Here is a 13,123-nt window from a genome sequence, read left to right on the forward strand (position 1 = left end):
TCTGCTCTGGATTTGAAACCCATGTTTCACGTTACACATGGGGATAACACATAGCAAAACAGGACTTGGAATCTTCATTTTCAACATCCACTCACAGAAGCTGAAGCCCTCAGCATACCCTGTTGGACTGAACTTTCTATCCCACCAAAAGAGGAAAAATCATACACAAATTCACAAAATAATGACCACTAAAAAGCTGGCAAGAAAAATTTCCTGAACGGCTCTCAACACCACTCTGCATCAGCTTCATCCTGTAAAACTCTGGAGGCACATTTTTATAAGTACTTTACTTTTGTAATCTCACAGCTTTCTACAGCCTGCCTCTGACTACTGTACCTCCACTCACTGTGGATATTACACCTGTACTCTGGCTGGGTAGAAGAAAGGGGAAAAAGCAAGGAGGCTGCTTCAGTACTTCTCAAACAGGCTTTCTGACTTGTCAGGCTGGGTAAGTGCATCAAAAGTAGACAAGTCTTGAATATGCTTTGAAATGGAAACTTTAGACAAAAAGATACAGGTATGAGATGACACAGATTTAGTGTAACTCAGATGTGACTCCCATCTTAGCACACATTACATCTGAGCATCAACTTATTTGACCAATTTAATGACCATCTCAATACATCCCAAGCTGATTTTTGCCTTGCTCTGATGTTGCAGAGTGGCAACATGGACATATTTTAAAGACAGTCCTTGCTACTACAAAATGACCACTGCTGGCAGAAGAAAATATATCAAATTACGGCAGCCGGAGACTAATTTGGCTGCAGGAGATTTCCTGCAAACAAAAGTGGCTCCCATACCACATCCCTTGCAGCACTTCCAATAATTTCTCTTATGCATGTTTTCATTTCCCAGTGGTGGCTCTTCACTCACAGCTGTTAATTCCACAGATGCTTTCCAGGGACCATGCCTTTCCTCAGTGAAACCTGAGGGACTTCTTCAGCCTCTCGTCAGTCTTGCAGCTCCTGACACGGCACGCGTGTGGAGGAGCTCTGCCATCCACCGTCCCTGGTCACAGGTGTATGCCATGGCAGCTGCTCCAGTCACCCTCGGACCAGCTGATGTACCAGGATGGGGCACAAGAGCCACTTCTCCTGCTCACCTAGATCAAGCTGTGTCCCAGCCAACTCCAGTGGCCAAACCTTCCCGAACAGCCACAGCTGTGAGACAGCACAGACAGACAGGATGGGTCCTCATGCTCTGACAGACTCCCCAGACTGACTGTCAGAAGGAATCTGAAATGAGGACAGGACCTTGTTGCCTGCTCTAAAGACCTTTCAGCTTTACTAAATTCTCTGCACATTAAATAGGGCCAGGTTGCCAGGCACAGATATTGAGGTTTCCCTCCAGAGGAGCAGCAGAGCTACTGTCCATCTGTCCAAGCCTCACTCAGTCCTCTGCAGCTGTGGTTTGATGCTGACAAAGCTGGGCCAAGGGAGGCCTGGAGCAGCAATGTAGATTATTTCCTGATTATTTCCGGTCTGGAAATGGGAACATTTCTTTGCCTGGGATATTTGTGACAGAGATATATGCACAAGTTCACGACACATGAACTGAACACCCTCACAAAACATAAGGCTCTATCAACACACTGCTAAAACTGTCCACACATCCCCACTAACAGATGCAGAGCCATGTGGATGGGCACAGACCTCAGTCTGTCCCAGACACCTGAATAAACAGTGCTTCCACAGTTCAGAAACCCCCCACAAAAACAACACAAAATTCTCACACTCCACCAGAACATATTTTTCCCAAGATACAAAATTTAAGCTGTCTCTCAGCCCTATGCCCTTGAAACCATCCTCAATCTTCCTGCCTCTTCCTTCCCACAGCATCTCTTAGCCTCCTCCTAAGTGTCTTCTCTCCTGCCTGTATGTGTCCATATGCCCTCATCAGTCACTGCTTCATGCCTTTCCTCAAAAAAAACCCTTTTCCCTAGAAAAACATCACATAATTATCTTCAAACTAATACAGTGTGAGTATTTTCCAGCCCCTGATAGAACAGTAGTGTTTCTCCTAGGCACAAATGCCTAGCACTCAATCCTTAGAGGCATGTGGCCTGGCTTTGTCTATTATTATTGGAAAGAATAAGACTTTTTTGTCACCTGCAGTCTCCATCTCAGAGCGCATGACTCTCTGCACTGTTGCACTGCTAATGGAAAGCTGTGCAAGGAACTGAGTAATGATCCTTTAACATCCTGCCTTGCCAGATTTCTTTCTCAGGGAGTTTTTCCCATTACTGGAGTTTTATCATAGAAAAATTGGTATGCAGTATTACCAGCCTCAAGAATCTTATCTTTCTTTCTTCAGCTCATCACCAGAGTGGCTTAAAAATGACAACTTTAAGGAAACTGCTGATGTTGGAGTCTTCTTATATAACTTGGGTCATGTTTCCCATCTGTCTTCCACAAACATAGAAATTTGCTTTCGCTTTCCTAATGAAAATTAAAATTTGCGTTTACTAACCTGCATTTACTTAATAACCTTCTACTCTTAGGAAAAAAACAAAACATCACTTCCACAACAAACATTTTTCTCCTCTTCTAAAAATTACTATTTCAATCTCAGTGTATATAAAGCAGCTAAAACTCAGTTTCCTTCTTCTCAGTCTTCTGCCTTTTCATCCCATTAAATGACATGAGGAAGATACAAACTGTCCTTGCAAAAACCCCCAGGTCAGCAGTGAGGTACAAGCAAACCCGAGTCACGGTCTGCCCCTCTGGAAGACTCAGAAACACAAAGACATCAGTGTATAAATGCAGTCAGCAACAGAGGATTTCCAAGCAGAACCTTTTATGGACTCTGAGAGGGATGTTTTAGGTAGATGCCCTGACATCGAGGTCAGTACTGTGCGTGTCCCAGCAGCCCAAAGAACATGACTGCAGAGGACCTGCTTTACATGTGCCCATTTTTCTATTCTTGGAAGCACTCTGCATTGCATTAGTAACATTTAGCTCTCTGGCCTAGCCAGGAGACACTCCAAGCATCCAGACCTTCTTATGTGATAGGATCCAAAAAGCTATATTTGTTTGTAAGCTGTGAATTGATTGCAGCAATATGCTGAGTGCACAGCACAAAGTTTCACCGCTAGCTATTTATCAGTAGAAGCACCAAGCATGTTTATGTACTGGGAAAGAACTCAAATTGGGCCCATTCTGGGGATTTAACTTCTCCTTGTTGTAACAGCATATAACAACACTGACAGGCTGTCTCTACACAAAGAGAGCAGATCCCAGTCTCCAGTATCCACTGAGCAGCTTACCCCATTTGAACTCTTCCCGAGGATGACAAGATTTATACAGCAATGCCATTTCCTTCAGAGATCATCCTGTTGGATTTGCAGCAGTATCTACACACCTTTATGTCATTTGCTAATATGGCAAAGCTAACACGTCATGGAAAAGATCACTGGATTATTTTCTGGTTTGTGCCCACGTGTACCAGTCTGCCATGCTGGCATCATTGCTGCTGGTGGGAGCCAGGAGAAGGCTCTCTAGCATTTGAAGCAGCTGCTGGACGTTACAGGGCTGGTGATGAGGCATGCTGAATAATTCCAAACTCCACAATGCTAATGGAGGTGGATGGTTCTCCACTGCAGTGGCAGCTCATCTTCCAAGGAAGCTCTTGGTGCGATAAAACAAAAGGATGAGCTGTACACAGCCATGAGCTTCACCGGGATTTAAGCTCACAAGACACTGCACAGCCTCCAGGTGGCCAAACCCTTCTGGAAGCATGCTGAAGACGGTTAGGATACAAAAGAAGCCACAAACTGCCACACAGCATCCAGCTGCTCGGGTTGGATGGTCACACACACATCAATGCATGGCAAGGATATCAGCAGCACTACAGCCAGTCATTTTGGGAACCTACTATGTATTAGGAATGGATGCTTCCACAGCAATAGAAGCTGTAAAATCTTTGTCACTTCAGTCCTCTGTAAAAAGCATGGTTGAACTCTGCTCTTTCTGTTGTTAGTCAAACCATGGCACTGACAACTAGTCAGCAGAGCTCATTCTGAGCTTTTCCCAGCCAAGAGAAGAATCTGGCTTCTCTAAAAATCATTCAGTCCTTAGAGATTATCTCTGCAAGCAACACTTCACAACTTCAGATAAATATTTATCAAAAATAAGCCAAGTTGTGTTACCATTAACTCCCACTGCTTGGTTCTGGTGCTCAGAGAGAAAAAACCCTACCCTAAACAATCCCGTCTGCAGCTTAAACAAGAGTACGTGATGAATTAGCTGAGTAAAACCAAGCCAGAAGAAGGATAACAATTAAAAGCAAAGTATTCACCTCCACCATGTATATACATATATATATGTCCATGTATATATGCGCATATATATGTGTATATATATATATATATCTGCATCTTCCAAACAGATAAGCACAGTACTCACTCTGAGTGGCATAAAGGCCCTCTGTTGCCTTATCCTCGTGCCCATCGAAGTCTCTGCTGGCCAGCTGCCTATTGGCTGTCTCCAGTCGTTCTGCAAAAAACAGGAAATACTTCAAGTATAAATATATGTATATAAAATTGCAGACCAACCAAGAAAATAAGATGCATGCCAGCAGAGCAATATAAATAGACTCTCTGAAGGAGGATATTAAAATGGAGGCTGACACATACATAAAAGATGAAGCCTTTGACCTCTTCCATGAAGCTGTATTATTCAGATTCACAGAAACTGGGAGGAAAGCCTCTGCCATTCACAGCTGACATGCCCAGGCAATCATCTCTCACACTACTCAAAATGCACAAGGCATCTGCAATCTGAATTATCCAGCTTTGCAAAGGGGATGGCTGCTCTCCTGCAGTGAAGAGCTGCCCCTGGTGCAGCAAGACATCCTGGGGACAGGCAGCCCCCAGCCCAGTGACCACTCTTTGCCCTGGGAAAGAAGGCATTTTCTGCAGCCAAGGACTGCTTCCTCTGGGAACCTCCTGCCTTCAGAAACCTCCCCCCTTCAAAAAGACCACGTGGCCCACCTTGCACCACTGCAAAAACTGTAAGTCAGCTCACTGACTGCATAGCAGTGAGTATCAAAGTATCCCCCATCAGGGACCTGGATGGGCAACAGTTACCCAACATATTCACCATTTCCTTTCTCAAAAGGATACACCCTCAATTTTAAGTTTTTTTTTAAAAAGAGATACCCTTTGATACTTGCTACTGGTCTGTGAAGGCGCTGACCTTGGAGATTTACAGGTAGCGCAGAATTGCTCTACATTACAATTTGCTCTTCAGGAATGGACAGGATACTGTGACTGGTGGCCTTGATGTCAAATCCATATTTTAAATGCTGAACACAAAGGCACCATCTGGAGCCAATTCCTACACTTTGCCAGAAGGATTTTTTGCCACGGGGGTGTGACAGCAGTTTTGTCTAATGCCAATGAGCAGGGCATCTCAAGATGTGTATCTAAATACTGTACAAAGCCACTCCCCTAAAGCCTGCTGCTCTGGAGCATGTAAGGGAAGTACCATGTCAACCGGAGGGGAAGAAAAACTACAAGCAACTGTAACGTACCACGGAGATCTCTGTTGAAGTCATGAAGTCTCCTAATTTCTCCTTCAAGTTTGTTTCTCATTGCTTTGTCCAGAGACTCCCTCTTAGTGGTGGTCTTGACCAAACCCTCATAAGCTTCTGAAATCCTCTGAATCTCTATTTCAAACTGAAAGGAGAGAGAGTTCCTGTTAAAGCCCTGCAGGAATGTGTCCGGTCCCAGTGTTTGCCCAGCACATTCCAATAAGACACAAGGGGTCAGGTCAATGCTCATGTCCCATGTCATGCCAGTCACCAACTCTGCAATGACCAATCTCCCTGGCAAAGGATGGCATGAAGCCCCAGCAACACTGGTGGCTCCTGCAGTGGAGACCCCCTGTAAACACCTTGTGGGGCAGCTCACCATGTCACAACGGCTCAGAACACCCCATTTGCAGCTCCCAAAAAAGCTTGAGGTGGGCTAGACTTGATGGAACTGCTTGGTTGCCTCTAGTCTATGACCATGATGACTGCTTTAATGCCTTCCAACTGGAGAAAAACCAGGAAATGGTGTACTTATGTGGGCTATATTCTCTCCTAGAAAGGGTGCAGAAGGCAACATTTATTACTCAACAGGTCCCTGATCCAAAACTTGCCTCTGAGCTCTGAATGCCACCAAAAGTATTTTAGGCTCAGCTCTGGCCTCATGTTGCTTTTAAACTACTGTGATCCATTCCTTTCCATCCTTAACTGAAGATTGCTTTATACAAGAGAGACTCTCTTTAACAGACAGAAACAATTGTTTCAGGTTTTCAATCTTCTTAACTTCATCTCCTTGAAATCTGGCAAACTGCAGGCAGGGTATGCAGAAGAAACCCTTAGTGGTGAACTCACATCTTAAGACCTGAGTCCAACTGACAGAAGAATAGTCCATGGTGTAGTTTTGCTGTTCAGCTCAATCCATCCAACTCTTTTAACAAGATAATGTCAAGTGATACAGCTTTGGAAAAATCATTCCTGCAGAGATGGTGAACACTGATGTGGGTATCTGTTCCTGCATGCCTGGCCCTTTTGTTTGTAGAGAAAGGCTTGATAATGTGCACAGGCTGGAAAACCAAAACACATACAGCCCCCCACACACCTTTCTAAATCTGGTGCTTTTTTGGCCCTTTGAGTCATGGGTGGGACAGATTCAAGATTTTTGAAGCCAGGGTGTGAGCTCACCTCCATTTGCTGAGGAGTTAGGTCCCTCTCAGTAAGCTTCAGGCATGATTTTCCAGCTGCAGCTCTTGCAGAATAAAAGCTCCAAGGTTGCTGGAGCATGTGTGTAGGAAACCCCCTGCATGTGTAGGAACCTGAAACCAGGCTCCAGTAGCCTGGACCTGCACCTCCCACAATACTGGAGCCACTCTGTCAAGATACAGCCCATGGGCAGGCAGCACCTCCAAACCATGCACCAAGGAAAGCCTACCAGAGCCATGATGGGGAAGCCAGATTTCCTTCCCCAATTTCTGTTTCCAGCTTGTTCACAAGAACAAAAGCTGAAACAAGGGAGATTCAGACTAGACATGAGAAAGTGTTTCTCTACTGAATGGGTGGTAAAACCCTGAAGCAGGTTTCCTAGAGAGGTGGTGGATGCCCCAAGCATCAGTGCTTTAAAGGCATTTGAAAAATGCCCTTATCAAGATGCTTTAATTTGATTCACTCCAAATTGTTCAGGAATTTGGGAAGCCATTATCTGCAGGAGAAGATACTTTCTCCAGAGAGCTCCTACCACAGCAAAGCAGATTTGCCAGAACAAAAGTGGGTTTCCACAGTCAAAGAGTTTGGCCCGATGCTGCTGGTTACCACAAGGGCTCTGCTTCCACCTCTATATGCTGGTATTTTCCTAAACACATCACCACACACCCTGCAGCCCTGGAGGCAGAGAACTTGCTGTAGCAAGTGCTCCATCAGCATTGAACAAAATTCAAGAAGAGCAAAACAGACACAAATTGTGTTGGCGTTTCTCTACAGCCCTGGGATTTCCCTCTCCTTCTTCCATGCAGGAGGAAAAAAACACAATTCAGCCTTTTCTCTGCCTGGTAGCTTCTGGAGCCAACCCACTCAAACAACCCACACATGTGGCATGGGGAAGAGCCAGACCAGTCTGGCAATTAAACTTCAGCAAAGTAACACTGCTCAGAAAAGGGAAAATTAAAAAGTTCAAAATTAAATGCACACAATTCCTCTTTTTTTTAGGTAAGAAAATGAGGCAACTCATCAAGCAGCACAGGAATTCATCACCACCTTGTACCTCTCTACAAAAAAAGTGTTCACACACAACTGAAAATGTGACAACCCTCAGAACTGATCTGTTTATACAAATGCCCAGGGAGTCCTACAAGTCAGGCTAACTTTCTCTAACTTTTCCTATTCTGTAACAAATAAAAGTGATGGGAAGGTGGTCCTACCTAGAATAAATTTGCTACCAACAATCAAGACGTACTTCTTCTTGACCTTTCCACTTGCAACAAGAGGGAAGAGTTTTCACATCCAGAGTACATAATTTAACTCAATCGCATTTTCAGAGTCAATGTTTGTGGGAACTGAGGAAGACCTGCCCTGACCTTGTGCTCAAACACAGCAAAAGCAGCATGGGAGGGATACCATGTGTCAGAGATTTGGTTTCCTGAAGAAAAAATGCACTTGAGTACGTGTTTCACTTTAATACTCCGCCTACATTCCCTCAAACTCAATGGGACTCAAGTCCACACTTTACTGACTGAAGTGAGACTTCAGGCCATGCTTGAATACCTTTCTGTTGGTGTCTGATGCAATAGACTTGCAGGGCATCCAAGATAAAGAGAGAGCCATTTCCAAGAGTGAAAAAAACTGGCATATTTATAGGGCATTACACTTAAATACCTTTTACTGAACAACGCAGCTTTTGTGAAATTAATAGCTGGAATATTTCTTTTTGCCCACAAAGGCCACAGAGAAGTCAGTATTAAAGTTTTTGCAGATTTCTTCACGAATAGTTAATGTTGCTGCGAACTTTTTTTTAACTAAGTTTAGGAAATTCTGTGAATAAACTCAACTCATCTTGTTGCAGAGAAGGAGGCAGAAAAGACAGCAGCTACAGAACACTTGGTCTTTCTTGTAATCTGTCTGAACAAATCATCACAAACTTTTCCCAAAGCTGAGGCTGGGACATGGTCTCTCAGAGCTGCTTCTTCTATGAAGGATGTCTTCAAGAACACCCTGATCCACACAACATACAAAAAAAAAAGAGTTCCTATATGGACTCCTAAACTCAGAGAGAAAAGACCTGCAGTCTAAGCTCATTTGCGTGTAAGTGGTGGGAAGACATAAATGAAATAGTAATGCAGGGCCCTAAATAAGTACTTTGGTCCAAGCCCTTGGGATCCAAAACCAGCAGCTCTGGGGAGCACCTCCGATTTGCCTTCAGTAAGCCTCAGTTTTAAGCAATTTCTACTTCATTTGATACAACTCTTCATCTTCTCACCCCAGGCAGTGCACAAGACATCACACCCTTCTCCACTGAAACACCTGCTTGCTTACAGAAAAGAGGATGCAGGATCTCTTAGAAAAATGTGTTTTTAGCAAATTCTTTAAAAATCTTTTTGGTAAAAATCTTTATCAAATGGTTCCTTCAGATAAGGGGGCAGTGCTTTTAGAACCAACATGTTCAAATGGATGTTTAACATCAGTTCTTAGAAACTCAAGGAGCAGTAACTGAAAGCCTCTAAGACAACCCAATTAATCCATTTCCAAACAATGGACAGCCTCACTGGTGGCTGTTACAATTCCAAAGAGTGTAGAGCACCACATGAGCTTATTGTGCTAGACAAGAATGCTTGGGACAGATGAGAATGTGTTCTTCATTTAGTTCTCACCTGTATCTCTAACCCCTGTGCAGATGGTGCAGGACCCTGCTACACAGGAACATATTGCCCATGGAAGACTTCCAGGGAAAGCTCCAGTGAGGCCAGCATGGAAGGATGGAAGGGGAAAATATCCAGCTGAGAGATATCTGATGGGCTGCCCTGTTTTATCCTAAGGCAGTGGAGCCCACAAGGCACAGGATTACTCTTCTGTGAGACCACCATGGAGAAGGAGTGGTTAGAGACAGCCAGTAGTGCATCTCCATTGCAGAGACACAGCTATGAAGAACAGCTGCCCAAAGATAGAAGCACCAAGATGGTTATCCTGGCCGGGCCCCCTCCCAGTCTCTACACCTACCTTCTGCAGCTTGTCTGCCTTCTCGTAGTACCCCTCCAGCTCCTGCCGCAGCACGTGGTTCTCCTCGGAGAGCATCTCTACCATCTGCTGCGCCCGCTCCACGATGGCAAAGGCGTCGGGTGTCAGCTGCTGGCCTGGCAGCGTTGGGGTCTGGGCAGCCACAGGGGCTGGCAGCGAGGGCAGGGAGCCTGGGAGCAGAGGGCCAGTGGTGGCCTGTGAGGACATGGGGCTGTGCTGCTGGGCCGCCGGCGGCGGGAAGGGCGGCTGGCATTGTCGGCTGTGGGAAAGCACACATGGGGGAAGTGTTAGAGCCACACACCCTCGAAATGCTTACAGGAGCTTTCACCTAATGACTGCATGGTTTATTAACAGTGTTATAACTGGTCAGTCACAACTCCTAAATACCAACAATCGCAGCAGAGACTGGGTAAATTGTCTCCTCGCCTGCTCTTAACAATGATGTACACATCTGGTATGAACGGATAAAGGAAGCACTGACTCAAAACCAGCATTTTTGCAGAGGTGTGCAGCTAATACTTCAGCAGCAGCCAGCCTCTCCCTGACTTCCCTTCCCACTTCTCAGCCATAGCTGAGAAGCATAAGCTGGCAGGCTTGAAGAAAACACAAGGGATGCATTACTCACCCTTTGAACACCACTCCCTGCCCAGAACAAGACCAGCGGATCAGCTGAGTTGGGAGGCGAGAGGAAGTGATGTGAGCAAAGCAGCATCCCTGAGTGGCTTTAGCAAGTGGAAGAGGAAAGTGCTGCTGCAGGACTGCTGGAGGCACAGCCCCATTCATTCACAGTGAGCCATGAAAGCCATCTTCCAGTGGGAAACCTCACTGTGTCACTCCCTGATTAAGGGCATCTACCACTCACCAGACTCATATCAGGGAAGAATAGGAAGTGAGCTGGTAGTGGATCTGCTTGTGAACTAGGCTTACTGTCAGCAGGCAGCACTTCAATACACCTGAAGCATAATTTGCAATGGCTGGAAGATAATCCAGGAGGATATCTGAGCAGTGAGGGTAAACCTGCACCCAACAGCCAGATGGGATCAGAGTCCCTCACCCAACCCACCTCCATCCCTCCATCCACTGCACAGGCAGCCCCTGAAGCCTTGGCCAGGGCAAGCAGCCCCAGGCAAAATCTCACTGTACACAGGCTGAGCCACTCCTCAGCCCTGATGCCCAAGTCCTGAAATTTCTACACGGATCTTGTTAAATAAACTCAACCCAGACCACTTGGTAACTCAGTGTCAGGGCCCAGTTTGGCTGGAAAACAAGCTGGCTGCTGGACCTCACCTGAAGTCTGCAGTCAAGCACCTCCTGGGATCTGTATTTTAACATAACTACAAGCTATTAGGCTTGTTGCTGATATCATCACCTTTATTTCTGTACCCGAAACAAGGCACAAGACATAATGAACAATAGTATTTACCCCACCAGGCCTCAAATATCCATGAGTATTTTTATTTAGACAGATAATTTTGTGCTGTATGAATACATAGTAATTATGGTTACTGTTGTCTTCAGCACCTACACTGCTTCTCAAAAAGAGGTTTCCAAAAACCTTCAGTGTTGACCTAATTCTACTGACAATAACCCATCAGTTCCTTCAACTGCAGTAGAACAAAGCTGAAAAGTGAAGGCAATTTTAAAATCCTGCCCTAGAAAATGAACAGCACTGCTCTAACAAACTTGTCATTGCCACAACAGCAAAGAAAGATGACAATGCAGCCTTAATCTTCTGTCCAAACTAGAGTGAAAGCAAATTGGCTCTGCAGGACCCCAGAGAGAGCACATACACAGCCCCACACTCTCATCCCAGCTTTGCCCAATGCATCCACTCTGGCACAGAAAGGTACTGAAATGGAGGAAACACCGAACACAAGTACACTGCTAACCTGGTCAGAAATACAGACCAGTGTCCCTGGGAAGAAGATCCCAGCAGAGCTTCACGCAGCCAGCACTAAGGAAAGCTGTGCTGAACTCAGCCTGGCCTTGAGATGGCTTTTACCTGCCTAGCACAGACACGTTCTAAAAGGCCGTAAATTAAACATCCACGGAGGCAGCACAGGAGAGGGGACATTGCCCCTGGGCAGCTCCCAGGGCCAGAAGTGCTGTTCTCAGTCCCAGGCCTATTAGTTCTCTGGCAGAGGTGCAGGCTAATAACTAAGGAGCTAAATGTGGATAAAACTTTCTAAAAGACATGAAAGCCAGGGAGGTGCTGTATGACACTTCACAACAAAACACAGGAATTCATAGAATCACAGAATGGCTTGGGTTGGAAGTGATCTTTAAAAACCATCTAGTCCAGTCACCCTGTCACAGGCTCAAACACCTTCCACTAGATGAGGCTTCCCAGGGCTCCAACCAACCTGGCCTTGAACGCTTCCTATGACGGAGCATCCAGAACTTCTCTGGGCAACCTGTTGCAGCGCTTCACCTCCCTCAGCATAAAAAAATTTCTTCCTTATATCTTACCTAAATCTACCCTCTTCCAGCTCAAAGCTATTTCCTTTTGTCCCATCCCTACAGGCCATGGTAGAATGTCCTGCTCCAGCTTCCTTATAAGCCCCCTTTAAGAATTAGAGGGCTGCAGTAAGATCTCTCTGGAACCTTCTCCTCTCTGGGCTGAACAACTCCAACTCTCAGTATGTTTTCATAGAAGAGGTGCTCCAGCCCTCTGATCAAGGGCATAGCTCTCACACCATCCTCACAGTCCCCCTTTCTTTCTGGTGCTCCAGTGTGCAAACCTGGCAAGGGACCTGAAGCCCATCATGGGACTTGGATATTCTTTTGCTCAAAATTCTGACCAATAAATAACATCATGAGTGAGGGATATCACTCACAGCACAAAAGATGCTCCACAAGTGAATGTGGACTCAGATAAGCAAACACACATCTCCTCCATGCTGCTGACAGTCTGTGCTCACATATTTTACCACAGCAATTAATTCAGTTAAGTGTGAGCTTGTTCCTCTTTACCAAAAGAAAAGGCATCACTGGCTTTATGCAAGTGAAAGCCCAAATGTCTGGACACAGTTACTACCCCTACTTTGTAGAAAGTAGAAAATTTGGAAGATTTGCTGCAGTACAGATTTTCTCACTTCTTTATGGGAATAGTGTAGAGCAACAGAATAAAATTGATCTCTGAATCTAAACCAGTGGAGATACAGAAATTTTTCATTATGAAGCAGAGCAATCTTTGCCTGTAGATACACCCTTTAGACCCCTGCATGAACTTTTGACACTGTACTTTTGGGAAATCTTAGACTTTCATCAATTTAATCTTTTCTTGTCCCTTTAGTCAATCTAGCTTTACACTACAGAGGAAGGAAAGACCACATAGATCTCTATTTTCTTGAACTGCAAATTACTTTTT

The 13,123-nt window shown here is 45.2% G+C and overlaps 1 protein-coding gene across 3 annotated transcripts in view; it reads right to left on the reverse strand.

The window, feature by feature from the left end:
• Nucleotides 1-13,123, reverse strand: part of AMOTL1 (angiomotin like 1) — a 72,717-nt gene that overhangs the window by 19,417 nt on the left and 40,177 nt on the right. For all 3 annotated transcript variants that reach the window (XM_023920752.2, XM_086882056.1, XM_086882057.1), the window contains 3 exons: nt 9,736-10,012; nt 5,536-5,680; nt 4,407-4,496 (listed from right to left, as the gene is read on the reverse strand). In XM_023920752.2, coding sequence (XP_023776520.2) covers nt 4,407-4,496; nt 5,536-5,680; nt 9,736-10,012 — 512 coding nt within the window. The remainder of the gene's footprint in view (nt 1-4,406; nt 4,497-5,535; nt 5,681-9,735; nt 10,013-13,123) is intronic.

The sequence above is a fragment of the Cyanistes caeruleus genome, chromosome 3, assembly GCF_971803275.1.
Source record: "Cyanistes caeruleus chromosome 3, bCyaCae1.hap1.1, whole genome shotgun sequence".
Taxonomy (NCBI): Eukaryota; Metazoa; Chordata; class Aves; order Passeriformes; family Paridae; genus Cyanistes; species Cyanistes caeruleus.